At 36.4% G+C, this 14617-nt stretch overlaps 1 protein-coding gene across 1 annotated transcript in view; it reads left to right on the forward strand.

The window, feature by feature from the left end:
* Positions 1 to 14617, forward strand: part of LOC140165891 (protein XRP2-like) — a 36754-nt gene that overhangs the window by 9877 nt on the left and 12260 nt on the right. The window contains exons 2-5 of the mRNA XM_072189236.1: positions 370 to 487; positions 2416 to 2507; positions 5717 to 5889; positions 7245 to 7348. Coding sequence (XP_072045337.1) covers positions 370 to 487; positions 2416 to 2507; positions 5717 to 5889; positions 7245 to 7348 — 487 coding nt within the window. The remainder of the gene's footprint in view (positions 1 to 369; positions 488 to 2415; positions 2508 to 5716; positions 5890 to 7244; positions 7349 to 14617) is intronic.

The following is a 14617-nucleotide window of genomic DNA, read 5'->3' on the forward strand; positions in this document are numbered from 1 at the left end:
TTCAAAAGTTCAAGATGTGGTTATCTGTGTATGGTGAACTAAAGAAATGTAACATAACATTTCTACCAATTCTAACAAATTATGACAATTCTTAAAATGGTGCATCAAATTGGTGCGGGAATTGATTACTGCTTCATATCCAAATTGTTCAAGAAGTGGATGAATATGTATTTTGATTGAAGCCATCTTTATAGGAGTTAAACCAGACAATTGACTTTACTTTATTGCCCCTCTTCTCTCTTCATTATCTTGAGACAATGACAGTTCCTGTTAATAAAATTCTAAGACAATGACAAGCGTGAGTTCTTCCAGGAATTCTTGCACGGTCGGTATACTCAATGTGATCTCTCGTTTGACTCTTTCTCCCAGGGACAAGAAAGATCGACCAGACCCTAAGGATTTTACCATCGAGAAGCTGAATGGAGAGACAGCTGGCAGAATACCGGGGAAAATAAATGGGCAGCAGTTTATTATTAACCAGTGTGAGGTAAGATGGGGAAGAAATGTTAAAGAAAATCAAGATTGCTGGAATCAAAACAACGCTTTCATCAAGTCAAAAATTGATGCCCAAGATTATTTCTAACATGATGCCCTAAACTGGGTTTTGGAGAAGAACAGCAGTCCCTTGCTCAAATTGACCATGGTAATGAGTGACATACGATGATACGTGGGGCTTTGTGTTTCACTTCAAAGGCGCCAATATGCACTGATCAACAATTTGATGCACAATCGGCCAATCAGATTATCGGTCAGATGATTGATTCAGCCAATCAGATCCCCACTTCCGTGTTTACGTTCTGCACAGCCCTCGAATTAACCCACGGCACCCATGGCATTTTGCCGTGGGTGCCCATCCCCACTGCCGTAATGCCCTCAAAATATGTCCTTTACCCAAGGCAGTCACTTGCGCGTGCCCTCTAATCAAATTGCCGCCGGTACCCCAGCCCTGCCCCTTCATTATAAAATCATCTATCTATGTTTGTGTGTGTTTTCTTCACTTTTGAGAAATTGCCTTGGTGCCCTTCTCAAATTTTCAACAGTTGCCATGATGCCCTCTTGAAATATTACAAACTGTCGTGTTGCCTTGCCTTTTCAGTGAAAATCCAAGGCAATTATCAACTTGCCCTAAAAAAGTTGCCGTGCCCCTTCAGATCCTTAATTCGAGGGCTGGTTCTGCACGCTCTCACAATGTAAACAAGTGCCGTTCTTCTCTGACAAAAACTTAAGAAACTCGTATACTTCAGGTATTCTTCAACTGGTACATTTTGGTGACCTTCTGCAAGTTGTCTTTTACTTATTAAATTGCTTTGAAAAAGTTGACCCAGAAATGTTGATTGTTCAGTACATAATAAAGTGTTAGAAACTTGTGGGATTGGATGGAAGGATTATATATAACTTTCTAGAGAAGTGAAAGAATTTTTGAGAGGGCCAAAGTAAAATGTATGTATGTATGTGAGGAGTTCAGATGCAAAACACAATATACACCCCATTTTAATTTTCAAACATCTGCCCTACTACTTTATAAAAAAATCAAATACCGTATATATATGACCCACTCTGACATAAGTCGCATTCAGCCATTTCGAGATACGGCAAGTCAAAGTTGGGATAGGGGTGAAAATCCTTGCAGATTTTGTTTTTCAGTTTAATGTTTACTTTAAACTACCATTGAAAACAAAATATTCTTTTACGTCACAAGCACCCAAATCTAGCATTTTCTGAGCATTTTACAACTTTGCCATTTTTCTTGCATTTGCCTTTTCTTTATGTGTTGCTTCCCCCCTTCCCATTGAAATACCGTAGAATGAGGACCACATGTCCCAGAAACATAATTTTGGTATCAAATGCAAGCTGAAGACCTATACTAAATGATGACATCAAAAACTCAACTTTCAAAATTAGTGACTTAATTACATCTGGTTTTGTGGGAGCAGGTCACATATTTTTGAAACTGATAATTTCTTATGTTCTTTATATTTGACAAGTTATAATTTGCTTATCTCAAATCAAGAAAAATGGATATTGATTTTTGCATCTGATCTGTACATAGAGAATGTAATTTAGTGTTTGGATGATGTCCATGTGGTTTATGTACGCCAGGTCTCTAAATGCATTTGTCATTGACTTTAGGCCAAAAAATTGTTTGATTGGCGTAACATGAAAAAAAAAAATTAGGGTTGGTAGGTAGGGATTTTTGTTTTTTACTTTTAAAGCTGTAAATTGCGTTTGATAAAGGCCTTGGAAACTTTTTTTTCTTCTTTTTTTGAAATTGAATTAATTAATTTTTATATTTATTTATTTATTTTTTGGCAAAAAAATCTATGGTCAGGCCTACTTTAGGGTCGGTCAGGTTACGCCAATCAAACAATTTTTTTAGGCCTTATTGAATTACTTGTTATTTTCTCCATTCCACAGGACTGTAACATCTACATCTTTGACCACAATGCCACAATCACAGTAGATAATTGCACTAATTGCAGGATATTCATTGGACCAAGTAAAGGAAGGTAAGTTACCAGGTGCTCAATTATATTACACTTTGCCTGAATCCAAATTGATTCTCACACACTTATCTGTAGAGAATCCAGTGAGGATTGACTGATTGTTGTAACTTACTGCATGCAGAATAGAGAATCAATTTTGATTCTTGCAAACTAACTTAAGGGCTGGGGTATGAACGTTTGGACAGTATTTATTTTGGGACATTAAAGCACATCAGACATATCGAATTGCATTCTGAATACGAAGAATGTCATTCTGATATCAAATAATTTTGGTTTTTGAAATTGCAATTTAATACACATTTTATGGCAAATCATTAAAATTGATATTTTTGATATTTAACAGTACTAAAGTAAACTTTATAAATCTGATGATTTATACTTAACGTTTATGTAGGTGGGATGAAATGCCGACGATCAATTGAAAATTTTGACCTTTCGTATTGAAGATATGGAATTTTTTTCCCAAAACACCCAAAAAAAATGAGGTCTTTTTGGGAAAAAATCTATATCTTCAATATGAAAGGTCAAAATTTTCAATTGACCGTCGACTTTTCCTCCTGCTACATACACTTTAAGAATATATCATTAGATTTATATAATTACCGAGGACTGTTATATATCAAAAATTTGAAAAATATCAATTTTTATAATTTGTCATAAAATTGGTATTATATTGTGATTTTCAAAAAAGAAAATTATTTGATATCAGAAAGACATGCTTCGTATTCAGAATGCAATTCGATAGGTCTGAGGTGCTCTCATGTCCCTCAAAAAATACTGTCGAAACGCAATAAACGCTCATTTTAGATCCCTTAAGGAGAATCATTTAGGAGACTTGATTATCTGACTGTCATTGAATTTGAATTGATGGTAATGGTACGGTTATTACTTGAAATGTTTAATTATTATGTTGTGTGAGGGGTAGAGTTATGGGGTTGGGGTGGATATTAATTTAGCAACACGTATACCGTAAAAACTTGATAGCTAGCATATGTACTTACTGTCGAGCACTTTTGAAAACATGAAATTGTACCAAAGTACGGCGCTTTGCTAACTGAGCTAATGGGGTTGAGACACGCATTTGCAGGTTTATACCTGTTCGTATAACTATGCTATGTGTATCGATGATTTGCTCAAAACCCTTTGCAATTTTGTGTATGGGGCTCTTCATATTTGCATGTTTTAAAAGCGCTTGATAGTAAGCACATATGCCAACTATCGAGTTTTTACGGTATTTACAGTTAAACCTTTTTTATTCACCAATGATTGAACCAAGCATTGGCCAGAAAAGTGGAAATCAGGATAAATGAATTGAAAAAAAAAAAAGATTTTATGCTGGTTAGATTCAGTTTACCTGGAAAATGTCCTTTGATGGATTGGCTTGGTGATTGAAAAATACTTTATGTACATTACATTTTATGTCAGTCCCAATTCAACAATAATTAGTCAAGGGTCCATTAGAAACCAATTAGTCACATCATAGTTTGAGTTCTTTCCTTGATCTTACAGAGACAAAACTGTAATTTAGTATCAATGCATTCCATTAGCAATATTTGATTGTTTCCTTCATAATGCAGTAAGTAAAAATAAATGAATAAATGAAGAGTTAAGCTAGTGTTACTGTCAAAGAGGCTTGTAATGTTTGTGCTGTTTAAGGGATCCGGATAGCAACGTTTGCACAGTATTTTTTGTGGAACCTAGCACATCAGACACATCAAATTACATTCTTAATATGAAGAATGTCCTTCCCATATTGAAGATATACATTTTTCCCCCAAAAGACCTTTTGGGGAAATAAATGTATATGTGATGTGTCATGTCAAAAGGAGACACTTTTGGGCAGGATCAGTAAATGGAGAAATAGCAAAAACTTCGGTCCAGGGGAGATTTTTCACAATTTGGGTTTGTTGTGAATTTTTAATATTATTAATGTTTAAAATATTGTCTGATAGTTTCAGACTGGAATATAACTGGCATCTTGTATTTTTTGAGACTCTCAACATTGTCAATAATAGTTTTAAAGGCCGATATCTCAATTTCCAATTTTATAATATACCATAACTTACAAACTCAATATCTTCGCTTAGGAATGTCCAATTTCATTGGGGAAAACGGCGTTGTGGGGCAAAATATCTTTATATTTAAGATATATGTAAAAACCTCAAAATTGATAACCTGCTCAAAAGTGTCTCCTTTTGACATGACACGTCACATATCTTCAATATGAAAGGTCACAATTTTCAAATGATGGACATCATTTCCTCCCAGTAGCATATAAGTACATAATCATTAGATTTATAAAATTTACTTTAACAAGGACTGTTAAATGTCAAAAATATAAAAAATACCAATTTTTAATAATTTGCTATAAAATTTGTATTAATATCACAAATTTCAAAAAAATTATTTGATATTACAAGGACATTACTTGTATTCAGAATGCAATTTGGTGTGTCTGATGTGCTCTCAGGTACCACAAAAATACTGCGCAAACATTGCTATCCGTTCCGTTAAACTACAATAAATTTATCACTGACAAAAAAGAATAGAAAGAAAAACCACTTGAATGGAAGCTTTGAATCTGCTGTTTAAATCCCTACTGGTTCTGATGATATAGTTTTCACTTTTTGTTTTACTTTTTTATACTCTCTCATTATTGTGTTTGTGCACCCATGTGTCATTTTCACTCAAACACTGAAAAAATGAAGTAATATTTTATTTCTAAATTAAACTTAAAAATAAACAACCACATCTTGCACTTTTTTGATACAAACACATTATAATGAGTACACCCTGAATTGATTTGAATAATATTGAATTGTTTTTCAGACCATACATAAAAGTCAAGATTCGGTAGCAGACTAATCAATAATACCGCTTGGTAAATTTGTAAACAAGCTTGCATTATATATGTTGCCAAGAAACAAAGTGGTTTGAATTTATACTTCAAAATTCATCTGATATATAATCAAGCCAAATAATCCATTTTGTCTTGAAAATTGATTTTTGTTTTTTACTTAGACTAACAAGGGCCTTTTAACAAATGCTAAATGTTACAGTAATCCAACATTGAATTTATAGGTGACCCGATCTGATCCACTCAGGCCAAAGTCGGAAATTTTGAAAATTTAGTTACTACCATTACTATCTTGCTCAGTATAATCAATCTGAAATATAACTTATTCTTTTATTGTGCTTATTTGTTTTTGCAGCATCTTCTTACGTAATTGTAAAGACTGCAAGTGTGTCATAGCGTGCCAACAATTCCGTACCAGAGATTGTCGTAACATGGATGTGCTTTTACATTGCGACAGTCAACCAATCATCGAAGCAACAACAAAGATAAGATTTGGATGTTTTCGTTATTATTATCCAGAGCTGCTTGGTAAGTACATTATTAAAAGGTGCGATGATAAGATATTGAAAACTAAACATTTAAACAAAATTCTGGAAAGGTGACGAAAAAACAACAACCCTGTCTTACAGGACCGACCGACCCAGATTTTGCATTTTGGACCCAGATTTTGCATTTTGGGAGATATTTTAAAATTTGGCGTAGGCCAAAATTTATTGATTTTGACATTTTCAAAATATGTTTGCAAAAAATTATAAAATTGTTGTCAGATTTGTTAAGCTTTCGGTGATATTTTATGGTTATTTTTGCCTCCAGAAAAAGAGAAAAATAAACCCAAACCGACCGACCCTACTTGAATTGAAAAGTCCATCTCCCCGTAATACAGAGCTGTTTTTCCAATCACCTAACCCTGGTTTTATCCAATCTAGTGGTGATATTGCCACTTGAAAATGTAGAGAATTCTAAAGCGCCGCTGGTGTAATGCATGGGCAGTTTAATTTGGGCACGCTTTAGGGCCTCTGGTGGGATCCATGGGCAACTCCCAAGCGTATCCAGGGGAAGTGCCCCCTGAAAGCTCATGGATTTTAAGCCTTATGATATGGCTTAGGCTGTCCTTGGACATGGTTTCTTGATTAACCCTAACGCCCTAGCTGCTTTTTGGCAAGGGGGGAAGGAATGAAGGAAGGAAGAGAGAAAGAAGAAGAAGAGAAAACTTTTTTTCTCGGGTGCGGTTTTGAACCACCGACCCTTCGGGCGCCAGACACGTGCACAGGCCTACCTTGCCACGGGGGTGTAGCTTTGCCGGCCAAGCTTTCCGTGACCAAATGACTGTTCGCATGATGACGCAATCGCATCACATGTGATACTTGCCTGTGCATATGCTTTGTGAACTGTGTTTTTTGTTGTTTGGTATGGTTAGGGTTAATCAAGGTACAAAAACATCTTTTTTCCCCCTTACTACATGTAGCTGCCGTGTGCCATTTGGAATGCCACTTCGCCATGTGTGTGTATACAATGTACGCCTCCAGTTGCGCAACCCTGATCTAAACAGGGGTGTGAGAGTTCCTCTTTCCAGCTGATTTCCTCGTTTTTTGTTGCCAAAATTTTACGCATTTTCTTTTATTTTCAGCCCATATTTGGCGTTTTTACCCTGATTTTACACTGTTTTTCAGTGTTTTTTAGTTATTCTCCTCGTTTTTGGTCTGTGGTCTCTCACACTCCTGTCTGAACCCCAAATATTTACAGTTCAAAGGTTCACTTTCCTGCACAGAATCGGCTCTACGAGTTTCATCCCGAGTCCAATAAGAACTAAGTTAGCTCTTTGTAATGTTAAAATTGTAATGTATGCCCCTTTTTAATTATAACCTGACGATTTTTATTTGCAGATCAATTTAAAAGTGCTGGTTTGAGTGTGTACAACAACACATGGAGTAACATTCATGACTTCTCACCAGTTCCAGGGGAAGATAACTGGACATTAATATCTCAGGTAACATGTGTATTTTTGTGTGGGCCGTATAAAATTAATATTTTGGTTCTCGTCCCCTCCCTCAATTTCTGGGATTTGTCAGATTTTTTTTATAGATTTTTCTATTTTTTTAGACATTGGAATGACTTATGAAATCTTCATACATATAAATAAGTTAATTAGAGAACAAGCATCACTTCCAAGTATTTTTGTGGTACTCTAGGGTTTATCTCTCAGAATTTCACATTAATTTTGAAAAAAAAAAAATGGGGCCTCATTTCCTCGAGCACTGTTGGAGAAGACCGAAAACTACTGACAATGCTAATTTTACATTGAAAAAAACCAAAAACACCTCCCTCCCTCATCAATTCATGAAAATCCTCTGGACGAGAACCAAACAATTAATTTTATACAGTGTATGTTGGTGTATGTAATTACCCACAAACATGATGCAAATTAAAGTTAACTTAGACCTGCAAAAGAGGACACATTTTTAAACGTAGACATACAATCCATATTTCTTTTTATGGGCAATGGACCAGAAATAACTAGTGATGTGGTCGACATGGCTTATGTCGACATAATGTCGACGTCGGCACGTATGCCGACATGTCGACATCAAAAAATCATGTCGACCAAAAATTTTTTTTTTTTTTTTTTTTTTTTTTTTAGTTTTCAAAAAAAAATATTTTGGCCAGAAAAGCAAGTTATAGGCCAAAACTGACTTGTTATTCAAGGTTTGAAACCAGAGAAATACTGCTACTAAAAAAAAAAAAAATGCCAATTTTTTTTTACAAAGTTGGATGAACTTGTACATTTTGATTACCTTTGCTTCTATTGAACAGTCAGGGACACATTGAATTAGTATGCATTGCTAGCTGTTCAATAGAAACAAAAGTAATTAAAATGTACAACTTTTTCAACTTTGTAAAAAAATTATTTTTTTTTTTTTTGAGTAGAAATATTAATAAGGTTTCCAACCTTGAATAACAAGTCAGTTTGGGCCTATAACTTGATTTTCTGGCCAAAAATATATATTTTTTTTTTTTTTTTTTTTTTTTTTTTTTTTTAGAATTTTTTTTTATGTCGACACACTGTCGACGTCGGTATACGAATTATATCGACATGTCGACAATAAAAAACGGTGCCGACCACATCACTAGAAATAACCCATAATGGGTTTGATTCAAAGTTCCCCCTTGTTACACTGTTCCACTATTGCCTGTAAATATTTATATTCATGTGTGAAAAAAAATCCTCAGTTGGTGGTAAGACAGAAACACAACATCCGTATTTGCATAAAGTTTGTTCGGCTTATAAAAGGCGACAAAAATAAGACTATTAGTGGGTTTTTAGCGGGTTCGCCGTCGGACAAGTTTAGAACTGTCAAGCTTTCGTCAGGAGTAGCTCTGACTTCTTCAGGACAAAGTACCTAAGAATGAGACATGTAGACCGCCCTTGTCTACTGATGACTCTGAAAAGAGCCGTTTGCTCACGGCATCTTTCGGCAAGAAAAAAGATTGCCCATGCCCATATTATCGCCGTCCATGCGGTACGCAAATAAACGGTTACCGCCCATCCCTAATACATTGAAAGCCCACGTAACTGCACGTAATGTAGCCCGAAATGGCAATTTTTTACATTCTTCCTAGAAGAAGATTTCACAAAGAGGTTGTAATGTTTTAGCTTAATTATAATATTTAAAGTGTTTACTTTACATTTTTTAATGAATCGTCCCGGGGCCAAAAAAAAGTGAAATGTATTTCATTCGAGCAAAATACACCATGTTAGGTGGTTTATTGTTTACTCTTGACAGCTGTTTGCAGCTGTTGTTGATTCACACCCAATTCAGCGTAATTGGGTGTAATATTGCGATAAATTGGGCGTTAATATTCATCGACGACGTTCGCAGACGTAACAGTAAACGTATGTGGGTGCACTATGTTCTACATTGGGCGGAAAAAGTGGACACTCGGGTGTATTCAGAGTCCGACTTCAGACGCACATGTGATGTTGTTTCTACGATTTTCTTCATGTAAATCCCAATTGATCCGTAAGTAAATCACACAATTAAGTAATATATATAGGCTTTTATTGTCTCAAAGTTTAACCATATTACTTTTTGAACGATCGTGGAGTGCACCAGGCCGGTTATAACGCTTGGAAAAGTGGGACATGTTTATAACTTGTTGACTTGTCCGGAAAGCTTATAATTTTTTTCTATTGACAGTGCAGTATCAGTATTGCAGCACAGTCAGTCAGCTGATCAATATTGCAAAACAATCACGGTAAGCTTTACAATGCGCAGGGCTGTCAACTTTTGGAATTGCTTGGCGTGAGACAAGCGGTGTACCGGGATTTGCCGACTCCAATGTTCATTTTGTACCATGTTCGAGAATGTGAATAGTGGGGGGTTAGCTCGTAAACGTAGATTGCCTGGCGATCGGAGTGTTATCGTCAGAGCACCTCGGACTAGTGGGGGGTAGGAGCAACAAATTATTCATGACGATGCGTGAGATTTTGCTCATTTTCCAGCTTTTAGCGTGAGATTTACTACCTAAGCGTGAGATTATACTACCTTGGGCTTGTCGTGAGAAAGTGACCCAGTGCGTGCAGCATGAGACTCATGGCCAATGCGTGAGAGTTGACAACCCTGAATGCGTACATCAGATGTGCATGCACTCTGCATGTGGGAAATACAGGAATAAGATTATGAAAATGGAGTAGAATTTATGAATAACCATTTCATGATTTACAGAAATCACACATGTTTACTGTCATGACTGTCTTACTTTGTCGATCAACGTCGACCCTGTAAACGTAAAGTCCTCCCGAGTTCTGTACGTCGGCCTGTATCAGGGGTAATAAATTTTAATACATATTTTCTTCATTATCTATTATCATGTTCGGATGCATGATGATGTAAGAATTGATTGAAAGACGTTAAGACGCTGCACTCACGTCATTCGTCACTGGCAGGCTGTCAACTCTCACGCATTGGCCGTAAGTCTCACGCATTGGGCCACTTTCACACCAAGGTAGTAGGCCTATAATCTCACGCCTAGGTAGTAAATCTCGCGCAAAAAGCTGGAAAATGAGTAAAATCTCATGCATCGTCAAAAATAATTTGTTGTCCCTTCACAGTGTCATGCTTCAGCGATTTCAGCTATATTTCGAATGCAATGGTCTCTAGCCTCGAATGTTATCAGTGAGCAAATTTGTGGCTAGAGTAGACTTTTGAGCAAGCCACGCCCTGTATGGAAGTCGATTGACAGAGACGGGAAAATTGTTGTTTAATGGGGGAGCTCTCTGATCAAGCCTTGAAATAAGCAGGCGCTGGGAGCAAATTTGCTCTCGTAAGGCCACCAATTGCTCCTGGTTCTTGTAAAATTCAGATGGACCAGGAGCAATTTTTCTAAAACAAATTGCTCCTGTTGCACTTGATGCAGTAGTACTGGTATGCTGTATTGTATATGCACAAAAGGGTTTACTATTTGAAAATTGCTCTTGTTTGTTCAGAAATTGCTCCTAGTTCTTGTAAAATCCCAGTGAACCAGGAACAATGTTCAGAAACAAATTGCTCCTGGTTCCAGTCTGCTTATTTCAAGGCTTGTCTCTGATACAAAGATGCCCAGCTCGGCATGGAAGTCGAAGGGGCCTATGGGGATTTGACGTACAGTTCCCTGTAGTTGCCAGGGTATCCGAGACCTGGTCATACAATTAGTAGCCCCATTGATGTTGATGAGGTACATTGTATACCAACAAAGAGTACAGTTTTTGCAGTTTATTTACCGTAACTATGTTCCATTTGCCACATTGTTATTTTCAGGTGTCATCCAATAATGGAAAGTTATAGTTGCCATTATACCAGAATAGGCCTACTGCAAATTGATGGAGTGTGATTACTACGTTTATGACTAAGTATCGGTATGTAAATGCAAGTTTATAATTAACAATGTGTTGCAATTAAAAACAATAATTCTAGACAACAACAACAAACAAAAAAACCTGTTCTACTGGGCCAACGGTCCCATGAGATTTTTTGTGGGTAAGAAATATAAAAAATCCTGACAGACCAGCCCTACAAAAGTCCTTCCGCAGTAGAGCAGGGTTTGTTGATGTTGTCGTCTAGAATTATTGTTTTAAATAGTTTGCAACACTTTATTGTAAACATGAAAAAGAAAAGGTGACTAAGGCATGCATTTTCGAGTTATTTTGTATCTGGGTACCCTACACATTTTTCGGGCAGGTAATCGGGTACCTGAAATTGCATAATTGTGTCCCTGGACCTAGAGCTAAATGTTAGGATCATTCATTGCTGATTGACCCCCCCCACCCCAAAAAAAAAAATCTACCACAACATTGTTTTTGTCAACCATGAATGATCGTCATATTAACTATTTAGCATAGGTCCAGGGACAAAACCAAGAAAATAAATAACATAAATAATATAAAAAAACATGCTGCTGACTCTCTTACCTGGGTAGTGAAATTTTGGTTGGGTACCTGGAAACCGGACCGAAAATGCATGTCTTAGCGGTGCCTCAACAATGGCAAAATGGGCCAGGAACATGAGCCTGGATCTTGTCAGGGACTTCAACATGGGGCCAGGACTTTGTAGGGATTCACCATTCAAAGAGTTCATCCTGTTTGGAAGTCAGTGGACAGCGACTAAGTCACTTGGGAAACTTCACCGTGCGCCGGGATTTAGTCGGGGACTTACCATTCGATAAAATGCCCTGCCCTGTGTAGAAGCTGGCAGGGCCTTGTGTTGGATTTGTAAATTTTCAAAATTAACACTGTCCATGTCCCTGTGTTGCCCAGGGGACAGTGCAGTGTTACAATAGAGAAGGTGCATTATACAAAGTAGATGAGGGAATATTAATAGAAGCATTAATGAAACTTCCATTGCATTGGTTAGATATGTTTGGGTTCTTACAGTATCGGTTTACAAGAAATTAACCAATTTCCATTTTTATCCTTTTCATTTACACATGATGCAGGTGTCCAGAATTTGATATTGATTCAGCATGAGTGTGGCTTGACATCGCTGTATTCCTGGACGCCATCGGGCACCGATCTGCTTTGTTACCAAAATGGGACTTGTTTGGTCTTTTAACAATACGAGCACAGTCAATTACAATCATGGATGTACATGTACCATTATGTGCAGGATCCATTCAACCAACTACTGGTGTATCAAACACAGAGCCATGTACACACAAATTCCATATTCTGGGCCATTTTTACATCATCGTTGGGCAGGAAAAACCTCATATGTGTCATTGGCCCTGAACATGTTTAAAGCAAAACCTCCTATGTAACCTCTTTGCAGTTTTGTTTTAAACATGTTCAAGGGCCACAAGTACATAGGAGGTTTTTCCTGCCCAGTGACGATATGTAATTATGTAAACATTATAAAAAATAAGCGCCCACCCAAAATGACTTTGTTACGCGCCCTGGGTTGTTAATGGAATGAATATGGTAGGAGAAAATTGTTCACAGTGGACAGATATGGTGGATTATTGAAAATTGTAAAATATTCCTGTTTCAAAGGAAAAATATTATAAACTATTAAAATTCAGTAACAAGTTAGACAATCTGTCTTCAGTTCCAGTTACATCGTACTTTGTGTCGTTCACCCACACGGTCTTTGTATACCATGTATACTGCCCTATACATGTGTGTATTGACACTGTCAGCTATGGTGGACTTCAGCAACCATACATTTAGCACCTACAGGAACAGAAGAATGGATGAGAAGACAACAAACCAATTTTATTTGAGAACATTATGGAGAAATAATGTCATATGCAAGTATACCCCAGTATGCTTGAAAAATGAATGTGCAGCAATTTACAATGCATGTATTATTGTACAATGCACTTTGAATTTAGTAAAGGGGAAATGAACATATCAACATATGTACACATATACACATACATGTGAACATATTGAGCTAAATCCTTGCTCCACAAATGCATTTAGATGGATCAAAGAAATACTGATACAACTTGTGTCAAAGTTTTTTCAGGAAAGCCCATGCTTTAAGGTAACCCACCACATGGGTAGCATCATGTGACTAAATTGTGCCAGCTGTTTTTTCAGGAATTTTTAAAATTCATTTTATTGAGCCACAATCAATGATAAAATTGGAAGACAAACAAATTGTGTATTTGTATCTTTAATTCTTTAGTGATTATTGCGATAAAATTGAAATTAAGAATTTGATTTCAATGTTCCGTACCTTTTACGCAAAGCTTTATGAGGCCTAAAATCTCGATAAATTCCTTCATTTATCAAGATTTTAGGGCTTGTAAAGCTTTACAAAAGGCCTAAAATCTCGCTTGAATTGAAATTGAGAAGTTTTAAAGCAATATTATAACATTTTCAAATAAAATAGATTAGCATTTCTTTGCCATAAAATGTTAGGTTTTACTGTCAGATATATCCCTTTTATTTTTGAGCGAACAACTACGGCAAAGCAAAGAAAATTGAATTTACTACCAGCGCACATATGTCGCTAATACGTACCACTCCTTCGGTCATGTTGTGGTACGACCCTTTGTTTGTGTATATCACCGCCCAAGCATACGCCGTGACGTACTGTGTGTTATGAACATCGTGTATGAATTCGACTAATAATTCTATCGTAATAATAAAGCGCCGGTTCCGGCGTTTTATTCAAAATCACGGATTTTGACAAAACTACAGCACTTAGAGTCTTGATCTTTGCAGAGTACATTGGTTAAATAAAGTACTATTTAATGGTGTAAAAAAAAGGAATTTTAAAAATTCAGTGAGGGCGTCTTCCTCAGCAAATGTTATAATATGGCTTTAATTGATTTTAATGTCCCGTAGCTTTTACCCAAAGCTTACGATGCCTAAAATCTTGAAAATCTTCAATGTGCCGTAGAGTTTACGGAACGTGGACAATTTTATCAAGATTTTAAGCCTCGATTTATTAGGCCTAAACTCTCGATAAAATTGAAATTGAGAATTTTAGTTGATTCCAATGTTCCGTAGCTTTTACGCAAAGCTTTACGAGGCCTAAAATCTTGATAAAATCCTTGATTTCAATGTGCCGTAGCTTTATCGGAATATTAAAATGGAGAATATTATCTAGATTTTAGGCCTCGTAAAGCTTTACAAAAGGCCTAAAATCTCGATAAAATTAAAATTGAGAATTTTAATTGATTCCAATATTCCGTAGGTTTTACGAAAAGCTTTACGAGGCCTAAAATCTTGATAAAATCTTTGATTTCAATGTGCCGTAGCTTTTACAGAACT

Source organism: Amphiura filiformis, chromosome 12 (genome assembly GCF_039555335.1).
Source record: "Amphiura filiformis chromosome 12, Afil_fr2py, whole genome shotgun sequence".
NCBI lineage: Eukaryota > Metazoa > Echinodermata > Ophiuroidea > Amphilepidida > Amphiuridae > Amphiura > Amphiura filiformis.